The sequence below is a fragment of the Cololabis saira genome, chromosome 4 (assembly GCF_033807715.1).
Source record: "Cololabis saira isolate AMF1-May2022 chromosome 4, fColSai1.1, whole genome shotgun sequence".
Taxonomy (NCBI): Eukaryota; Metazoa; Chordata; class Actinopteri; order Beloniformes; family Belonidae; genus Cololabis; species Cololabis saira.
This window is the reverse complement of record NC_084590.1, coordinates 28,052,529-28,072,859: the sequence shown is the minus strand read 5'-3', so window position 1 is coordinate 28,072,859 and position 20,331 is coordinate 28,052,529. Positions and strand designations below refer to the sequence as shown.

Below are 20,331 nucleotides of genomic sequence, written 5' to 3'. Positions count from 1 at the left end.
CCGGGTGAGAGCAGGAGCTGCCGGATGTTGTTTCACAGATCTGGTTTATGGGTGTTCAGTGTGAGCTGCTGCAGAAGGAGCTATTTATTTTTGGCATCTGACATTAAAGCTCACCCCTTCCAACATGGCAGGGGCGACTCCAGCAGTGTGACCGGACCTCATTGTTGGTGATCTGACTCTCTGTGAACAGACTGAGCGGAGTTTAACCATGGATATCCTCCGTAATATCAGGCACTGACTGACACGGTGAGTGTGCGCATTTAGTTATTGCATTTGGTCCTTTTACTGGAGCCAACAGGAGCTTATATAGCGGCAACGGATGACAGAGTTGTCGCTTAACACATGGTGGCACATTGCTGGGAATGCTCGGTTTGATATGTTGAGTATAAGTTTAGGACGATAACCTTCAGCCGGTCTCCACAGCATGGTTTGTTTGCAGAGTGAGGGGTGTAAGTGTTTATCTACACAAGGTTACAAGCCCCTTTTAAGACCCTTTAAACAATAAAATGTGAAACATGAAATGTTTGGGTCTTGAAATTTTAAAACATTTGAATGCGATGAGACACCTGTAATTTCATTATGAAATATGAACGATGACAATAAAGAATCTAGAATCTTGGATGAAGCAGCCTGATGCTGTTGAGACTTTTTTTAAATGTGTTTATTAAGACTCAACTCTTTCTGCTTATTTAAAACACTGATTTTAACAGCAATGACTTGTCTGCAGTATAACACCAGAATATACACTTTACAATGGTATGGAAATGGTTTCCATTTCATCAAAAGATCAAAGTTGTGTCTGTTTTTGTGAGCTTATTTGTTGCTTTCAGCTTTTTGGGGAGTTGTGAAAAGGAGCAATCGTACATCTGTGGTGGTGAACCGTTAACACATCCATCATGACCAAAGAGGAGGAGATTCCTGACTGGATTGGAGCCAAGGATTTCCACGACAAGTATGAGCCCAAGGAGATTCTGGGCAGGTATGTTTATCAAATACAAACTATCTGGAAGATTTCTGTTCCTAGCCTGAGCCAACTATCCTCAACATAATAGTTTGTGGGTTGTTTTAAACTGTAGATTGTTCAAGTGGACTGTGTTGGAGTTGGACCAATTAGACTGAACTGGATTGAAGTTGCGAGTACTTTCTACCCAACACTAACACAGTCCATATGAAGCAGGAAAAACCCGATTCTCTGAGGTTTCTGGGAAATGCAAGCGAGACCCTGCTCATTGTCATTCCCCACCAGCTGTCAAATGGTGGTGCTGTTATGTAAGCCCAAGTGTGTGAAGGAGGCCGCATTCATTAACTCCAGCAGGCTGCGGACAAAGGTTTGGTGAAGACGCCCCCAGCAATGCCAGTCATGCCAGCTTGTTGCATAATTTCACTCCATTTTGTCACATGGAGGTCACGAGGTCACCGGCTGTGTGGACCATGCGATCTTTGGTAGTATCCTTTGCTCCAGAAAGTCCTATCAGTTTTTATCATTTACAACAAACATTGGAATTAATTTAATGATAAAAGTACTAAAATATTGGGATGATGAATGTGAATGTGTGGCTACGTGTGAAGTTAAGTTACATAGAAACACCTGGAAAGGTCCTTTTTCTTCTTTGATTTCCTCTCTGATCTTGGGACAGTAAGTTCTCCTCTGAAGTGTACAAATGTTTCAATTTCATCTTCATCTAGAAATCTATAAGGTCCTGAATCTTATTTGGGGGGGGGTTGATGTGCTCTCCTCTTTGCCAGGGGGGTGAGTAGCGTGGTGCGTCGCTGCATTGACAAGCGAACAACTCAGGATTATGCGGTAAAGATCATCGACATCACGCCCTCTGATAAGATGACTCCGGAGGAGATCGAGGAGATCAGAGAGGCCACGGTGAAGGAGATCGACATCCTGAAGAAAGTCTGTGGACGGGAGAACATCAGTAAGATCTTTCACACGACACGACTGCAGCTTTAGCCAACTGTTAAAAACACCAGACAAAGACCGTTAAAGTGTTTTTTTGTGCTCGCTGGATGAAGATCTTGGCTAATCCACTCATTGAGTAAATTCTCATCTCCAGTTCAGCTCAAAGACTGCTTCCAGTCCAACGCATTCTTCTTCCTGGTTTTTGATCTGTAAGTGACAACTTTTATAAGACAATGGACACCTAAGGGCTCTAACGATCAGCAGCTCCTCAAAAGTTGTATTTCCTTTCCTCCAGGATGAAGAGGGGTGAACTGTTTGACTACCTCACAGAGAAAGTCACTCTGAGTGAGAAGGAAACCAGGTCAGTGAGTGGATCTTCACATGGCTATTAATCACACTTTTATTTTGGAAGACATCTAAAGTTTGATATTATTGCTTTTAAGAAATATCATGCGTGCTTTGATGGAGGTGGTCCAGTTTCTTCACGACCAGAACATAGTCCACCGGGACCTGAAGCCCGAGAACATCCTTATGGATGACGACAAGAACATCAAGCTCACTGATTTTGGCTTCGCTGTGCAAGTCCCGGTTGGAGAGACTCTCAAAGGTGAAGTGCTTGAAGACACAACAATAAACATGATGACAAAAGTAGTTAATAATTCTACTTGAATCCAACGTTATTAAATATTTGATATTTAAAGTGGCAACATCAGAAGTTAACTTGAAAGTGAACATGAATGCACTTGAACATGAACAGTCTGTTCATATTTAGCTGATGATATTTAAGTGTCCTCCACTAATAAAGTTGCTATCTTTACAGTCCACTCCGGGGTGGTCAGTACACCAGCTGTTGGTGGTTGGCGGGGAATCTGGATCTGGTTGCACAACATGCTTCCTGCTATGAGCAGCACAGGACACTCCGATCTATTTGCTGCGGTCACAGACGCTCTCAGAGCTCTGACCTTTCAAACGGACTTCTCAGAAAGCTTAAGATCATTAGTAGTATTAGCTGGCCAGTCAATTGTCTGGTGTTATTAGTAGATGATTGACTGCGTTATGGTAAGATTAAGATCTACTTCAGTGTGATATGCATACATATCTGCACTAACTGAAGTACATCATTGTTTATGTCCCTATATTCATTATAAGACAGTTAAGTTAAATTCATGGTACTTGATGATTCTTTTTTTAACACAAAAACTAAAAAGTCCTACCAACCATCTCCATCTGCTGCTTACGCTTGTCGTCACTCCTCGGTGCATAAAATATACAATTGTAACATTTTAGAGGATTTTCTTGCATGTGCTGCCCATGGGCCATGTGCTGTCACCTGAGGAGAGCTGGGACAGACTCCAGCAGATCCCAGTGACCCCGAGCAGGACGGAGCAGTATAGATGATACCCATCCCCAACATTTTCCATGATGTGTTCTTTGACTCGGCCACTCCATCCATTTTCTATACCCGTTAACCCTGTACAGGGTCACGGGGGTCTGCTGGAGCCTCTCACTCACTCATCACTCATCTTCTCCCGCTTCATCCGTTACCGGGTCGCGGGGGCAGCAGCCTCATCAGGGATGCCCAGACTTCCCTCACCCCAGACACTTCCTCCAGCTCCTCCGGGGGGAGTCCAAGGCGTTCCCAGGCCAGCCGAGAGACATAGTCTCTCCAGCGTGTCCTGGGTCTTCCCCGGGGTCTCCTCCCGGTGGGACATGCCTGGAACACCTCCCTGGGGAGGCGTCCAGGAGGCATCCGGTACAGATGCCCAAGCCACCTCAGCTGACTCCTCTCAACGTGAAGGAGCAGCGGCTCGACTCCGAGCTCCTGCCGGGTGACCGAACTCCTCACCCTATCTCTAAGGGAGCGTCCAGCCACCCTGCGGAGGAAACTCATCTCGGCCGCTTGTATCCGCGATCTTGTCCTTTCGGTCACTACCCAAAGTTCATGACCATAGGTGAGGGTAGGGGCGTAGATTGACCGGTAAATTGAGAGCTTCGCCTTTCGACTCAGCTCCCTCTTCACCACGACGGTCCAGTACATCGACCGCATTACTGCGGACGCTGCACCGATCCGTCTGTCAATCTCACGCTCCATTGTTCCCTCACTCGTGAACAAGATCCCGAGATACTTGAACTCCTCCTTCTGAGGCAGGACTTCTCCACCCACCCGGAGAAGGCATGCCACCCTTTTCCGGTCGAGAACCATGGCCTCGGTCTTGGAGGTGCTGATTCTCATCCCTGCCGCGTCGCACTCGGCCGCAAACCGCCCCAGCACATGCTGGAGGTCCCGGTCCGATGAAGCCAACAGGACCACATCATCTGCAAAAAGCAGAGATGAAATCCTGAGGTTCCCAAACCGTACCCCCTCCGGCCCCTGGCTGCGCCTAGAAATCCTGTCCATAAAAATTATGAACAGGACCGGTGACAAAGGGCAGCCCTGCCGGAGTCCAACATGCACTGGGAACAAGTCTGACTTACTGCCGGCAATGCGAACCAGACTCCTGCTCCGATCATACAGAGACCGGACAGCCCTTAGTAGAGGGCCCCGGACTCCATACTCACTCAGCACCCCCCACAGAATGGCACGAGGGACACGGTCAAATGCCTTCTCCAGATCCACAAAACACATGTAGACTGGTTGGGCAAATTCCCATGAACCCTCGAGCACCCTGCGGAGGGTATAGAGCTGGTCCAGTGTTCCACGACCGGGAAGAAAACCGCATTGTTCCTCCTGAATCCGAGGTTCGACTATCGGCCGTATTCTCCTCTCCAGTACCCTGGCGTAGACTTTCCCCGGGAGGCTGAGAAGTGTGATCCCCCTGTAGTTGGAACACACTCTCCGGTCCCCCTTTTTAAACAGAGGGACCACCACTCCAGTTTGCCACTCCAGCGGTACTGTCCCCTTCCTCCATGCAATGTCGCAGAGGCGTGTCAACCAAGACAGCCCTACGACATCCAGAGACTTGAGGTACTCAGGGCGAATCTCATCCACCCCCGGTGCCCGGCCACTGAGGAGCTTACGAACCACCTCGGTGACCTCGGCTTGGGTGATGGACGAGCACGCCCCAGAGTCCCCACTCTCTGCTTCCTCAGTGGAAGGCATGTCAGTCAGATTGAGGAGATCCTCAAAGTATTCCTTCCACCGTCCGACAATGTCCCCAGTCGAGGTCAACAGCTCCCCACCAGCACCATAAACGGTGCCGGCAGAGTACTGCTTCCCCCTTCTGAGGCGCCGAACAGTCCTCCAGAATTTCCTCGAGGCCGACCGAAAGTCCTCCTCCATGGCCTCCCCGAACTCCTCCCAGACCCGAGTTTTTGCCTCCAAGACTGCCCGAGCCGCGGCCCGCTTGGACTGCCGGTACCTATCTACTGCGTCAGGAGTCCCACCGGCCAACATAGCCCGGTAGGACTCCTTCTTCAGTCTGACGGCATCCTGTACTTCCGGTGTCCACCACCGGGTTCTAGGATTGCCGCCACGACAGGCACCGGAGACCTTGCGTCCACAGCTTCGAGCCGCCGCGTTGACAATGGAGGCAGAGAACATGGTCCACTCGGACTCAATGTCCCCCGCCTCCCCCAGGATCCGAGAGAAGCTCTCCCGGAGGTGGGAGTTGAAGATGTCCCTGACAGAGGGCTCAGCCAGACGTTCCCAACAGACCCTCACAATCCGTTTGGGTCTGCCCGGTCTGTCCAACCTCCTCCTCCGCCAGCGCATCCAACTCACCACCAGGTGGTGATCAGTTGACAGCTCAGCCCCTCTCTTCACCCGAGTGTCCAAGACATGCGGCCGAAGGTCAGATGAAACGACAACAAAGTCGATCATTGACCTCCGGCCTAGGGTGTCCTGGTGCCACGTGCACTGCTGGAGCCTATCCCAGCTTATTACAGGCGAGAGGCAGGGGTTCACACTGGACGGGTCGCCAGTCTCTTGCAGGGCCACATATACAGACAGACATGTTTTTGTGAGAGGAAGCCCGGGAGGGAACTCCATGCAAGAACGGGAAGAACATGCATAGTCCACACAGAAAGACTCCCACCGTGCCCAGGAGTAGAACCAGGAACCTTCTTGCTGTGAGGCAACAGTGCTAACCACTGGTGCCCTCGGCCACTTCAGCCTTATTTCTTGGTGGTGGAGGCTGGGGCTCCTTAACTTGTTCAAAATTCAAAGATTCACTCCCAGAGGAGAGCATGTATCTAAACATATCTGCTGTTAGTACTGTGGTTAAATAACTATCTTTGGGGCACCTATTTAATTAAATTCAAGTTTATTTATATAGCACCTTTTAAACACAGCTGCAACTCAAAGTGCTTTACAGAATAAAAGGTTATGGAGATGTTTGTCTTGAAAATAAGTCTGAATAAGTCTTTTTCAGTAGTAAAGGTGTGTGTGTGTGTGTGTGTGTGTGTGGGGGGGGGGGGGTTCTGCATGCAAATTGTTTTTTTTTTTTGTTTTTTTTAATCCCACAAATTATTACAATGACAGAATGTTATTTTTACGTGTCATTTATTCAAGTTTAGTAACTTTAGTTAGTGTTGTCAAAAATGTCTAAACATTTGCTTGTTCAATATGTCAAACTTACATTCATTAAGTAAATGATTGTTTTAGTAATTTAATTCACCCTTTTGCTTGGATACATCTGTTAAACTGCAGTTATAATACTTTTAGTAATATTTGACAAATTTTCTTTTTCAAAAAGTAATTAATTTTCTTTTGTCCTTTTCTTGTCCTTATAAAGCATGTATTAATCTCCTATTTTGGCTCCTTTACAGAATAATTAGCGTTAGCACCACTTCATAAGTGATTTCAGTTTCATAATGTCATGTGGAAACACATGTCTGCTCATTTCACTCTCTGTCCTTTGATCATAACATCTTTGTTGACCTGTTTTTTTCCCCAAAAAAGGTTAAAAAGAAGTGTGCTCTGTTATTGAAAGTGAGTGATGGGTGCTTTTTCATTGTGCAGAGGTGTGTGGGACTCCTGGTTACCTTGCTCCTGAGATCATCGAGTGCTCCATGGACGCAGCACATGCAGGATATAGTACAGCTGTGGACATGTAAGTGTTCATTGGCAAAAGCACAGAAACAGAGGAAAGTTAGCTGCATGGCATATAAACCTCAGTTATTCAGCAATTCTGACTCAAAATTCCTCAAGAAAAAAAAATAGCAAATTTTATTTCACTGCAGACTTCTGATATTTCGTGGTTTATCATATACAGTGCGTACGGAAAGTATTCAGACCCCTTTACACTTTTCCCTCTTTGTTTCATTGCAGCCATTTACTAAAATCAAAAAAGTTCACTTTATTTCTCATTAATGCACACTCAGCACCCCATCTTGACAGAAAAAAACTGAAATGTAGAAATGTTTGCAAATTTATTAAAAAAGAAAAACGGAAATATCACATGGTCATAAGTATTCAGACCCTTTGCTATGACGCTCATATTTAACTCACATGCTGTCCATTTCTTCTGATCCTCCTTGAGATGGTTCTGCTCCTTCATTGAAGTCCAGATGTTTTTAATTAAACTGATTGGACTTGATTAGGAAAGGCATACACCTGTCTATATAAGACCTTACACCTCACAGTGCATGTCAGAGCAAATGAGAATCCTGAGGTCAAAGGAACAGCCCAAGGAGCTCAGAGACAGGATCGTGGCAAGGCCCAGATCTGGACACGGTTACAAAATAATTTCTGCAGCACTCAAGGTTCCTAAGTGGCCTCCATCATCCTTATATGGAAGAAGTTTAGGACAACCAGAACTCTTCCTAGACCCGGCCATCCAGACTAACTGAGGAATCATGGGAGAAGAACCTTGGTAAAGAATAACCTAAAGATCATTGTGGCTGAGCTCCAGAGATGCAGTCGGGAGATGGGAGAAAGTTCCACAAAGTCAACTATCACTGCAGCTTCCACCAGTCGGGTCTTTATGGCAGAGTGGCCAGACGGAAACCTTTCCTCACTGCAAGACGTATGAAAGCCCGCATAGAGTTTACCCAGATTATGAGAAATAAGATGAGACCAAGATTGAACTCTTTGGCGTTACCAACAGTGAAACATGGAGGTGGCAGCATCATGCTATGGGGTGTTTTTCAGCTGCAAGGACAGGATGACTGGTTGCAGGTTCACCTTCCAACAAGACAATGACCTTAAGCACAGCTAAAATAACAACGCTGGCCCAGCCAGAGCCCTGGCCTAAACCCAATTGAGCGTCTCTGGAAAGATTTAAAAATGACTGTCCACCAAGATTCACTATCCAACCCGACAGAACTGGAGAGGAAGAATGGGAGAGGACCCCCCCCAAAAAAAATTTGTTGCATCATTCCCAAGAAGACTTATGGCTGTATTTGCTCAAAAGGGTGTTTCTACTATCTAATACTGAGCAAAGGGTCTGAATACTTATGACCATGTGATATTTCAGTTTTTCTTTTTTAATAAATTGGCAAAAATGTCTACATTTCAGTTTTTTCTGTCAAGATGGGGTGCTGAGTGTACATTAATGAGAAATAAAGTGAACGTTTTTGATTTTAGAAATGGCTGCAATGCAAGAAAGAGCAAATGTTTAAAGGGGGTCTACTACTAATACTTTCCGTACCCACTGTACATACACATATATATATATATATATATATATATATATATATATATATATATATATATATAGAGTCCTTTTCACAACTGAAGATATTCCAGCATCCAGGGTACCAACAGTTGAGCATTTCAGGAGTAATTTGGTTCCGCTCTTCCTCCAGATACATCTTGCAGTTTAATATTTCGAAATTCTCCACCCATTTCTCTTGTGTTGGACAGATCAGGAATGCAGGCCGGTCAGTCCAGGATCCTCAGCCAGTGTACTGTACCGCATTAATGCTGCCATAACAGAAGTGTAGTTTAATCTTTGCCAATAACCTTGACCCTACAGAGGACATTCTGACTTTTGGATTTGTTCTTTGGACTGCTGCACACGGAGTACATTACTTCCCAAATAGAGCTGGACTACAGATTAGTCTGACCATGATGCATTTCAGCTGTTTGACGGTTCATCCTCAGAGATGTTGACACTGCCTCCAGACAAGGTCAACCTGGGCCTTTTCATTTTTCACATTGTAAAATGTGGGATGGAATTTGTGAATCTAGCCAGGAGGACTGTTTAATGTTATGCACTGCAGGATTAAGAGATGCCAAGTCTATCCAGTCTTTCCTTGAGGAACATTGCTTGAATGATTTTTACCAGTCACATTTGTTGACAAAATGAAGATCCTCAGCCTACTTTTTGTTCCTTTAACACTTTTAAGAATAATGCTTTTGTACAAATGCAGTTAGTCACCCTTTGACTTTACCCAACTGAAACCTTTTTTTTTCTAACCTCAAATAGCTTCTGTCCCATTTTTCTAATATGTTGCAAACCAGAAGTGGAAGAATAAAAGAAAGTTGATGAAATGCATCATAAATGGTTTGGGTTCTTGCTTTCTGAAATTAAAGTTCAAGTTACTGTAAACATTTTTTTCTTTTTGGGTCCCTCCTTTTTCTGATTTTGGATTGAACATCTTGCACACTTATCCCCAACTATTTCCTGGCTCACGTTTGCAGATGGAGTTCAGGTGTCATCATGTACACGTTGCTCGCAGGATCTCCACCATTCTGGCACAGAAAACAGGCGCTGATGCTGCGCATGATCTTGTCAGGGAGCTACGATTTCTCATCTCCAGAGTGGGAGGATCGTTCAGACACGGTTAAAGATCTGGTAGGCTGATTTATCCTCCCCTATTTCTTGAGTCACTTATATTTTTTAATGAAGTTTTTAATCATTTAAAAATGCGTGACTTCTGTAGATTTCACGGATGCTGGTGGTGAATCCAAAGGAGCGGTTCACTGCAACAGACGTGCTCAACCACTCGTTCTTCTCGCAGTACGTGGTGAATGAAGTGCGACAGTTCAGCCCGTACAGGCGGTTCAAGGTGAGACGCAGAGCTGGATTTTATTATTTTCCCCTTTTCAGTGGAATTAAAGGAGCCGTCTGTAAGAAATGTCCAAAACTGGTACTGCAGTCACTTTCAAAATATTGTTGAGCGGCGTGTACCCTCCCCCTCCTCCCCCGACCAGAGGTTGCCAGGTAGGCTGCAGAATGCAGCAGGAACGTAGGCTGCCATGGCTGCGATAATTAGAGCCGAGCTGGCAACCCGGATGCCGAAACAATACTGACTTGGTGATTGGGAGATAGGTGGAGGGTGGAGCTTCAGGCCAAAACAAAAAATGACAACATAAACATCAGTTGAGGGCAGGCCCCCAGTCTCGCGCTCAGCAGGCACGCCGATTTTTTCCAGTGGCCAGCCGCGGTACTGCAACAAAAAATCCCATGGGGCCCAGAAAGCTTTTTTCCCATAGACCGCAATAGTAAAAGAGAAGCCTCTAAAACTGTTCACAGGACACCTCCAGCTGTAATCACCGGCAATTACTAATCTTTGTATTCTATATTTTTAAGTCATGGACTTTATATCCGTCAAAAATGTTTTATAACGGCCAGAAAAGTCAAAGAAAAGTCTCTTTCTGGGCGTGACGTCACGGCTGACATCACAGCCGTGTCCGTGCATTCCACGGATGTTTTATATTAATATATATTATGTAATTATATTATATTAATACATTAATCATATATGTGATGCTATACATGTAATAATATACATGAATTCATATATTATTTTAATACATATTATATTAATACTCGTTCACATTGCCCCGGGGCATGATGGGAGGCCCCAGAGCATCATGGGAAGTGACTCAACTGCGCATGCTCTATGGGCCCGTGTACACGGAAGTAAACCAGGAAGTCCGAGATTTTTTCGGCGGATGCGCTGGCTGAGCAGAATGCATTGAAATGAATGGGCGGCCATTTTTGGTACAGTATCCAGTTATATAATACATCCATGGTTGAGGGCTGCAACTCCTCTTTTTAAACTGGAATATCCTGGCTTGAGTGCTGTTGTCAGTGACATAAGTATTTGAAATTAACATGATTTTTAAATGTCTGTTGACATATCGGGGTCATTTTATGATTCGTTTTATTATTGCTCTTACATACAGCTCCTTTAATGTAAATATGGTTGCAGTTACAATAAACACTGACTCTAAATAATACAATATGGAGTTTAAGAAATCAAATTTCTTTGAAGGATGTCAAAACTGCAAAAAAAATAATTGTATTTTATTCCATTCATTATAACAGCTACTTTCTTTAAATGAAATTAAAAAATAATTAAAATAAAAATAGCTACTTCATTTCAATGAGGCATATTTTAGAGAACATTCTTTGACTTTTCTTTTTTAATTAAATCACAACCTATATTGATCACATTATAAACAAACATCTATTTTTCTCCATCAGGTCATCTGCAGGACTGTCCTCGCCGTAATGCGCATCTACTGCAACTACCGCCGTGCCAAGCCCGTCACCAAGGATGTGATCCAAAGCGACCCCTATGCCGTCAAACCTATTCGCAAGCTCATTGATGCCTGCGCGTTCAAGATCTACGGCCACTGGGTCAAAAAGGGCCAAACACAAAACAGGGCAGCTCTTTTCGAGAACTCTCCAAAGGCCATTTTGTTGTCCATAGCTGCTGAGACGGAGGAGCATGACCAGCACATCTGGTAACAACTCTGCAGGATCCAATGAACTGTTTAAATATGAAAGTTAATTTGAGCCTGATCTGCTGACTCATATTTCAGAGCAGCACTTGTTACTGCGAGTAGTGATTTCTTAGTGTTTACTGCAATTAACTTGTGCCACTGTTACCCACTTTGCTTGTTGTATGTACTTAGCCCATTGCACTGTGTAGCAAGCCATTAAGTAAATTTAGTCAGAGACGATTTCTGTTTCACTATGACAATACACATATCCCAAAGGCCACCATTTTATATTTCTTCAGTACAGAAATTTTAATGTACAACTCACAAGTTTTGGGGAAAAATAATTTTCTCTTAACAGAAGACTGACCTCTGAAACCTTGATACTTAAAAGTGTACTTGAAACAGCACGTGTTTGCATAGCAAAATACAAACTTCACTAATCCCCTTGGAGAAATTTGTCCTACACACTGGTAGTATTAAGACGCCATTCTTTCAGCACCCAGGGAACAGTTGGGGGTTGAGAGCCTTGCTCAAGGGCCCGCAGTGGTTTCTTTCGTTGCCAACCTATGGACTTGATCCTAGGTTCAAGTCCAGCCTCATGCCCTCCTCTGTGACCACTCCTATATTAATGAAAACATTCTTGGCAAAAACTTTTGCTTTGTCTGTCTTGCGGATTTCACTTCCAGCCGTCCTTCTCAATCATCAGTACATACACAGTACTGGGACACTTATTGTACTGGCAAAATCCCCAACGTTAACAGAGCACTTAAGATTATATGCTATGAATGTATTTATTAAATACGGATTAATATAAAACCAGTCTTGTTATTGAGAACGTGCAGACTTTTGTGACCTTGTACATTTGCACACATCAAGAACTTTAAAACATAGAAAATTAATGAACACAAGGAGTGTTTTAGCACAACTGTTTATTACACAAGAATGAAAAACAAATCTTCACAGGTCATGGGAGTGCTAATTTCTGGCACATAATACACCTTTGCAGACTTCCAGCCCTGCTTTTTTTAAGCAGGACACAGTGTGACATAATTGCAATAGTATATATGGTGCTGGCTTCTAATATTCATATACATCTGGAAATGTGTTTGAAGGACACAGCTGGAATGAAACTAGGAATTTTAAGCAGATTTTGCACAGCATGACACAACCCATCTCCAGCTAATTTAAGTTCAGATACGATTTAAATAAATAAGGGAGATAAGATGTCAGCAATGATCTTAAAGTAACAACTGTTACAGCTTATCAACTGGGGAGGGGTTATAAAACTGTTCCCAAACAATCTATCATTCTATAGTGAGAAGGGGTCATTTACAAGCAGAAAACTTTCAACACTCAAGAGTTACTTTTCAAGAAGGTATCAGTTAGCCCGTTAATGTTTAAGTTCACTCCAGTACAAAAACCGGGAGAGGAGGGGAAGGAAAAAAAAAAAGAAAAAAAAAACTTCGGAAAGGGTTATGTTCGTAAATATTGACTTCTGGAATAATGAACTTCAGACAGATGAGACCAAAGAAGAGATGGATCCTTGACCCTAAGACAAGACATCATCCATTAATTCATTTGTGTACAAACATTTTCACGAGTCAATTGTGAGGCCATTTATCTGATGGATAAAACATGTCTGAGATTGTGTCATGTAACAGGACAAAGATCCCGAGAACATTCGAGAAACTGAAGCAAGATCCCTCCATACTGATGTAAGACACTGATCTCACACAGAAAATAATTAAGTTATTTCGGGCTAAGGTGGTTCTACGTTATTTAATCGTAAGATTTATTTAATTTTTCCAAATGCTACTTGTGTATTGTAGCTTAGTTTTTGTTAAGTAACAACAAAGTGCAATATATTATGTGGCTTTGTAGAGCTGAGTTGGTATTGACCCAATTTCAAGCGCTGGCAAGGATCCAGTGATCTTTCGTATGTCCCATTACGTAAAATAAATGGACCCCCCCCCCCCCAGTTTTACTGGGCAAGAAAATATCTAAAACAAGCAGGGTGTTCCCAGGAAAAGGGCCGAACATCACTGCCTGGTTAGATTGAGCTGTGAGTAAAAAAGCCAAATATTTTAGATAAAGGTCACTGCAACAATAATTACCATGAGTGAAGGAGCTGATGGCTTTCCTACAGTCCTGTTCTGGAGACTGTCACCGCTACAGATTTGGAGAAATGAAAAAGAAAAATGAATACAGAAACAACAAGAATGTTAAAATGCATCAGTGTACTCATTCCTATGCAGCTGGACAAAGATGACGGAAACACCTATCCAGTCATTTAGCAGAAATGAGAAGAGGCTTTTGCATGGTGTCTGACTGTATTCAGCACAGAGCAGCTGGGACAGAATTCATCCATGCCTCGAGGTAATTTTCATGGTCATAACGATGTAGTGTGTACTAGTATTAACTGAGTGTAGAAACATACCTAGACCTGAGCCTGGGGAGGCAGCAAGAGCAGTCTCTGCGCGTGCACTCCATCAACACGTGCAGTGGAAAACTACACCAAATGAAAAGCACAAGACAGGATATGAGGCAAAAAACCCTAACTAAATCAGATTTATCCTCAGATTTGTGACATGTTGCTGTATTCACTCCGACAGAAGAATGAGGCATAGAAGTGCTCTGATCCTGCAAGAGTCAGTGAGTGAAGACAATCATTTAGCATGGTGTCTGACTGTATTTACCACAGCAAGGGTAGCACAGAATTCAGCCATGCATCAAAGCATGTTATTACGAACTACTCCTGACTCTACAAGAATGAAGTGAAATTACATTTTGTAAATACTTCAGTCTTGGTGGTTTAATTGAAAACACGCAGGGACTAGTAATTTACACGCTGCCATGCAGATTAGTGTCCCAGGGTTAAAGCTCCTCCACAATTACTAAAATCAAACCACTTCCTCTGGGGTGATGTAAAATGATAACAGGACAAACATGCAGCCGGGATTCTTCATTGGGAAAATATCTGTAGACAATAAGGACATGTAAAGCTCTTGTTCTACTCCTAAACAGTTTACACCTTCGTGGAACAGTTTGGGGATTCGGTTGCGATAAAAACTGTAATAATGTTCCCACAATTTCTCCCCATCCAATTTGCACATTTATACTCACAATCATTATCGTCCACAGCATCGTAATGTTGAAATAAATGTGTTAAATGTGTCAAACGACATGCTTTTTACCACGTGCTCTTCACGGGCGCATGTGCCGTACAACGAAACCATCTCAATCATGTGTTGTATAAAACTGACATGAAAATAACACTGCGAATAAGCAAGGTTCGTTGGTGAAGCTTCAACCCTCCTTCCATTTTAAGGAAAAACGGGGCAACTTTGACCAGAATGTTCGTTCTTGTGCATCCAGTGACGAGTCTTCACCACTTCAGCGGAGCTGCTTCCTCGTTGAAAGACTTGTTCGTCCGCACATGCAGCGCTCTTAAAGCAGGTCACCAGCAGCCTCGGGTACACCAGCGCCCCCACACGGACTGGAGTGGAATACACAGGACACGCAGAAGGCCCACCTTAGGTTAGGCTTTCTAGTCAAGGGGCAACTTTAGAAAAGAGCCTGCGTTAAGACTTTTGCTCACATGTCTGGGTAAAGTTTGACAACCTATTTTTTTTGTTAGAACAAATCTATAGAAGGAATTTTAGGGGTGTTGTCATCTTGAATTGTTTTGCTGGTGACCACTAGAGGCGCTAGAATATTCAAGTTCTCAATTCAGGCATATGGTCAGTTTTGGTCAACCTGTACAATTTGTATGCATAATTGTCAAGATTAAAACATTGTATATCTAAGGAAATAGATAAAACAATACTAAAAAAGCCTTTATGAATCATATTGTAATATTTTAGCCAATATTGGATACAAAATATCACTTTTTTATAGATGTTTTTGACACAGCTTGCCTTGCTAGCTTGCCTAGCTACCTAGCTGCTTAAATTAGCATAACATCCCGTTACTAGTTAGAATGCAAAAAAAAAAAGTATATTGGACAAAATATAGCAATACAATGTTTTATCCATTTCCCTAAATATAAAATCTTGAACATTGAAGATTTTGCATATAAACTATACATTTTGACCATTATTGTGACCATATGCATGAATTGAGTATTTGAATGTTACAGCGCCTCCAGTGGTCACCAGCAAAAAAATCCAAGATGACAACACCCCTATTATTCCTCCTAGGGGTTCCTTCTAACAAAAAATTAAGGTTGTCAAACTTTACCCGGAAGCGTGAGCATAGTTATCAATCTTAGGGTTGCTATAGGCCTGACTAGGCCTATAGCTCTATGGGCCAGTTGTTCAAAAAATTTAATCTGGATCAAAGTGATCCGGATTTGGAAATCCCATTTTATGCTATCCAGGATCAGGTAATCCGTCTTAGTTTCATGCCGGTTTTTCAAAGCAACATTGGATTGGATCACCCTGATCCAGATACACAGTTTGTTTTCAAGATTACCAAATCCGGATTACCAGTGCTCTAAATGGGACAACATATCACAATGGTGCCTACCAGCTATGTAAAGAACAACAGGTAGAAGAGCCAACATGGGGTCACTTTAAGTGTATTGTCTTGCACAACATCGCTACCAGGCGCAATGTCCCTCTCTGAGATGACGTTTGTGATGCACCTGAGCCTGTTGAAGAACCAGACCAACCTCTGGCATTCTGTCAGAATGAGGGACTGACTGGACATGTAGTAAGGGATGCAATAGTTAGAAATTATTTTTGACAGGTTCATCTCTGATGATTGTTTCTTTGATATTAATATACAGTGATGAAATACAGAAACATTGAATATATTATTTTTGTTTGTTATTGAAATCTGTTTGGGGGATTATTTCATGGTGACAAGATAATTTTTATTTTATTTTTACTTTACTATACTGAAAGGCTTAATTGGTAGCCTATGTTTACTTTATCTACTTTATTACTGTAATGGTTAAACAAGTCAAGTGCAAAATATAAATAAAAGTATTTACACTAAATGATACAAATGTTGTATTATTTGACCAATTTTAAAGTTTTTCGACATTTTCCTCCTGAAATCCACCTTGAAATCCTACCCCCTGTTGGGATCAGGATAATCCTGTTTTTTTGGATCAAAGTTATCCAAATCCTACTGGAAAGTTTTGAACGACACAAACTGAAGGTTTGATCCAGATTAAAACTAGGATTGGATTACGTGATCTAATCCGATTTCAGAATCCTTCTTTCCCTTTTGAACAACCCATTTTCAAACTTTGATCCAATCTGATAGCCAAAATCCGATCAGATTACCTTTGAACAACTGGGCCCGGTTTTTCAAAAGTAATCCGCTCGGATTTTGGATCCTAAGGGATTGGATCAAATCATGAAAATGGGTTTTTCAAAAGACAAAACGGATTACGTAATCGGATTAGATCACGTAATCCAATCCTGGTTTTGATCTGGATCAAACCTTCAGTTTGGGTTTTTCAAAACTTTTTAGTAGGATTGGGATCACTTTGATCCAAAAAATCGGGATTAAACTGATCCCATCAGAAGGGTGGATTCAGCGTAGATTTCAGGCCCAAAATGTAATGAAACTTTAAAATTGTACCAAATAACACTATATTTGGATCATGCAGTATAGCCTACAAGATATCCTATTTATTCATAAGGTTTTAATTTGATTTGTTCATCCGTCAGGCTACAGTGATTAGGTGGGTTATAACGTATTCAGCCTTTCAGTATAGGCCTACAGCAAAGTAGAAAGAGTTTGGCCTCATAAAATAATCCCCCAAACAGCTGTCAATATTGACCACAAATAATATATATCATTCTGTCACTAATTATAATATTATAATTCATCACAATCAAAAATATTTTTGTTTTGTTTTTAAATGATTTTTTAGTGATGCATGCAATGATAAAACAGAATAACAAAGCAATGGCAATGGTATCACTGGTTTTTGAAATCCAAAACAAATCCAAATCAGAAATAGTGTCTAACTATTGCGTCCCTTGTTGCTCTTTACATATCTATAGTTCTACATTGTGTTTCCTACCCTATTTGAGCACTGGTTATCCAGATTTGGTGATCCTGAAAAGTTTCTATCCGGATCAGATTGATCCAATCCGATGTTGCTTTGAAAAACCGGCTCAAAAGTAAGCTGGATTACGTGATCCTGGATAGCAAAAAAAAGGGTTACTAAATCCGGATCAATTTGATCCGGATTAAACCTTTTGAAAAACCGGGCCCAGGTCCTATAGTTATAGGCTTTCTAGCTCTATGATTTAATAAAGTTAATTTTGTCCATGGCTTTACAATTTAATTTGTCGGACCACGAAAAGAATCAGCAAGTTAAATTTCTAGCTCTATGTCTGTGATTAATTTCTTCAGGCTAATTGCTTTAAATATAAAAAAAAGCTAAAATATAAGCTGGTCACTGTATGGAAAATGCATTAAATATGAAAATAAAACCTCACTCATTCTAACATTTAGTTATAGTACTTGAGGTGCCAATTGAAATAAAAAGTTGCGAGAGTAAAAGTTTATACCAATCAACATCAGCTGATAAATTACAGGCCACACACACACACACCATCTTGTTGATGAAGTTGAAAGGATCGCCAAAACATGTCAGGTATTTAAAAAAACCTAAATTATTTGTTTGACAAAAAGAACTAGCAAATGTCGTTGCACCTTCTTTCTCTCAATATTTTAAAAACTGTTCTGGCATTGTCATGAGATTAAATGTTTTAGTTGTTATTTTCTCACATTCTCTCTGCAAGCATAGTCTTAAGGTTTTATCACTGTCAGATCTTTCATGGGAAAATTCATATTCTCTATAGGGTACAGGGAAGAACACTGGCCAGTCCATTATGTGCACAACTCCTGCAGCCACGTCTTTAGTGTGTGCAGAACAAACATTGTATTGGGAGAATCTTGGATCAGCAAATGTTTCCTCCAATCGAAGGGTCAGGGGGTTTATCTCCTGTTCCTTTGATTTATCAAGCTGGCCCCATGGTAATCTAAAGCACTGGATAAATATTTGTGTAAATGGCCGTTTGTGGAACTCATTACAAAGTGCCCGTAAAGGATAAAATGCATTACATACTGTAAGTGGAAACCATTTAACAAGGAATGTTGTATATATGTTGCTCTCAAATCATTTCTGCATTACTGCCGCTGCAAAAAGAGTGTAACTTTGCCATGGATACTAAAACTCTGGCTTTTGGAGTAGTAGTTTATATTCACAAATGAATTATTTATATATATATATATATATATATATATATATATATATATATATATATATATATATATATATATATATATATATATATATATATATATATATATATATATAAATATATATAATGGTGCATTCCAGATGCCTCAAACCCTGGACAAAGTTAACTTTAGGTATTTAAAAAAAAAAAAAAAAACATTTTTGAGTGTTATCCTGTACTGGTACCAATCTGATCAGACATAACAGGTATCCAGCTTAGGTTGTACATTTTACGCACTGAAAAACCCTTGTTTGTCAGGCATTTTTGTTATCATTTTGCAAGTATGTTGATTTTCTTGCGTTTGAAGTCCTCAAAAATGAATCAGATATAAAAGTTCAAAGTTAATTATTGACCCACTATAATGGCCTTTTGCAGTGTTTCATATTGCTTAGTAATTCAATTACAGTATTACACTAATGAACTTACACTGTGAGAAACATTCTAGACATATATCGTAAAGGAAAGGTTCTGTAAATGTTTCAGATGGACTTCTAACAATGAAACCAAAGAAATGCATAAATATATAGTTCAATATACATTTAATACATCCAAAAAGGGTAATATTTCTGTAAGAAATGTATCAAAGTCAATGTAAAAGGTAGAATAATTAATTGTAAAATTCTGGCATTAGTTTAGATTAGATTGTCCTTTATTTCTCCCTCAATGGGGAAATTCACTTTGTGCAGCCGCAGTACACTCAACACACACATGCAGGGAAAGGGTAAAAAAAGTAAAAAAAAATATGATTACAAAATATAAACAGTATATACTTTGGAATGAAAAATAAAAAAGAAGTGCACTACAGGAAAGAAAGAAAAACTGCACAAAAAAAGCAGGTAGGATACAAATCAACAGAGGTGTCAAGTAACGAAGTACAAATACTTCGTTACCTTACTTAAGTAGAAATTTTAGTTATTTATACTTCACTGGAGTAATTATTTTTCAGACGACTTTTTACTTTTACTCCTTACACTTTAAAAACAGCCTGGTTACTCTATTTCATTTCGGCCTTTAACAAAAAACTATCCAGTTAAATTGCTCCATCCGGATAGAGTGAATTTGGTTGTGGTTGTTTCAGCTGGTGTTGGCCAGTTTTGTTCTTACATCCGTTGCCCTCAGATTCCTGCAACTAAACTTGGATGTACATTCCAATAAAGGTTAGAATAAATGATAACATGCCTCTGAAGTTTGACTTTTTGCACCATTACAATACTTATAGGCAACTAGTTATCATATCTTCTGCTCTCTGAAACACATGTTAATGCTTAATAGTACATATATGGTTCTTTATTTGCATTATACTAAGATGCATTCATTTTCAATAGCTTTTGTCCTTAATGACTTTTTTCCCCCTTACATTACTTTTACTTTTATACTTTAAGTAGTTTTGAAACCAGTACTTTTATACTTTTACTTGAGTAAAAAACTTGAGTTGATATTTCAACTTCTACAGGAGTATTTTTAAACTCTAGTATCTATACTTCTACCTGAGTAATGAATGTGAATACTTTTGACACCTCTGCAAATCAAGA

At 41.1% G+C, this 20,331-nt stretch overlaps 1 protein-coding gene and 2 non-coding genes across 3 annotated transcripts; 1 reads left to right on the top strand and 2 right to left on the bottom strand.

The window, feature by feature from the left end:
• Window positions 1-89: 89 nt before the first annotated feature.
• On the top strand, window positions 90-11,918 carry LOC133441734 (phosphorylase b kinase gamma catalytic chain, skeletal muscle/heart isoform-like). The gene is made up of 10 exons (XM_061719329.1): window positions 90-246; window positions 831-979; window positions 1,747-1,925; window positions 2,064-2,118; window positions 2,205-2,270; window positions 2,353-2,516; window positions 6,870-6,960; window positions 9,495-9,648; window positions 9,737-9,862; window positions 11,287-11,918. Exons 2-10 carry the CDS (start codon window positions 897-899, stop codon window positions 11,551-11,553), a joined length of 1,185 nt encoding a protein of 394 aa, XP_061575313.1. The 5' UTR covers window positions 90-246; window positions 831-896; the 3' UTR covers window positions 11,554-11,918.
• A 1,843-nt stretch (window positions 11,919-13,761) lies between these two features.
• LOC133442729 (small nucleolar RNA SNORA15) lies at window positions 13,762-13,898 on the bottom strand. Its single transcript, XR_009782650.1, has one exon. It is a non-coding gene; the product is annotated as a small nucleolar RNA SNORA15 (small nucleolar RNA).
• A 222-nt stretch (window positions 13,899-14,120) lies between these two features.
• On the bottom strand, window positions 14,121-14,256 carry LOC133442728 (small nucleolar RNA SNORA15). The gene has a single exon (XR_009782649.1). It is a non-coding gene; the product is annotated as a small nucleolar RNA SNORA15 (small nucleolar RNA).
• Between the last annotated feature and the right edge of the window lie 6,075 nt (window positions 14,257-20,331).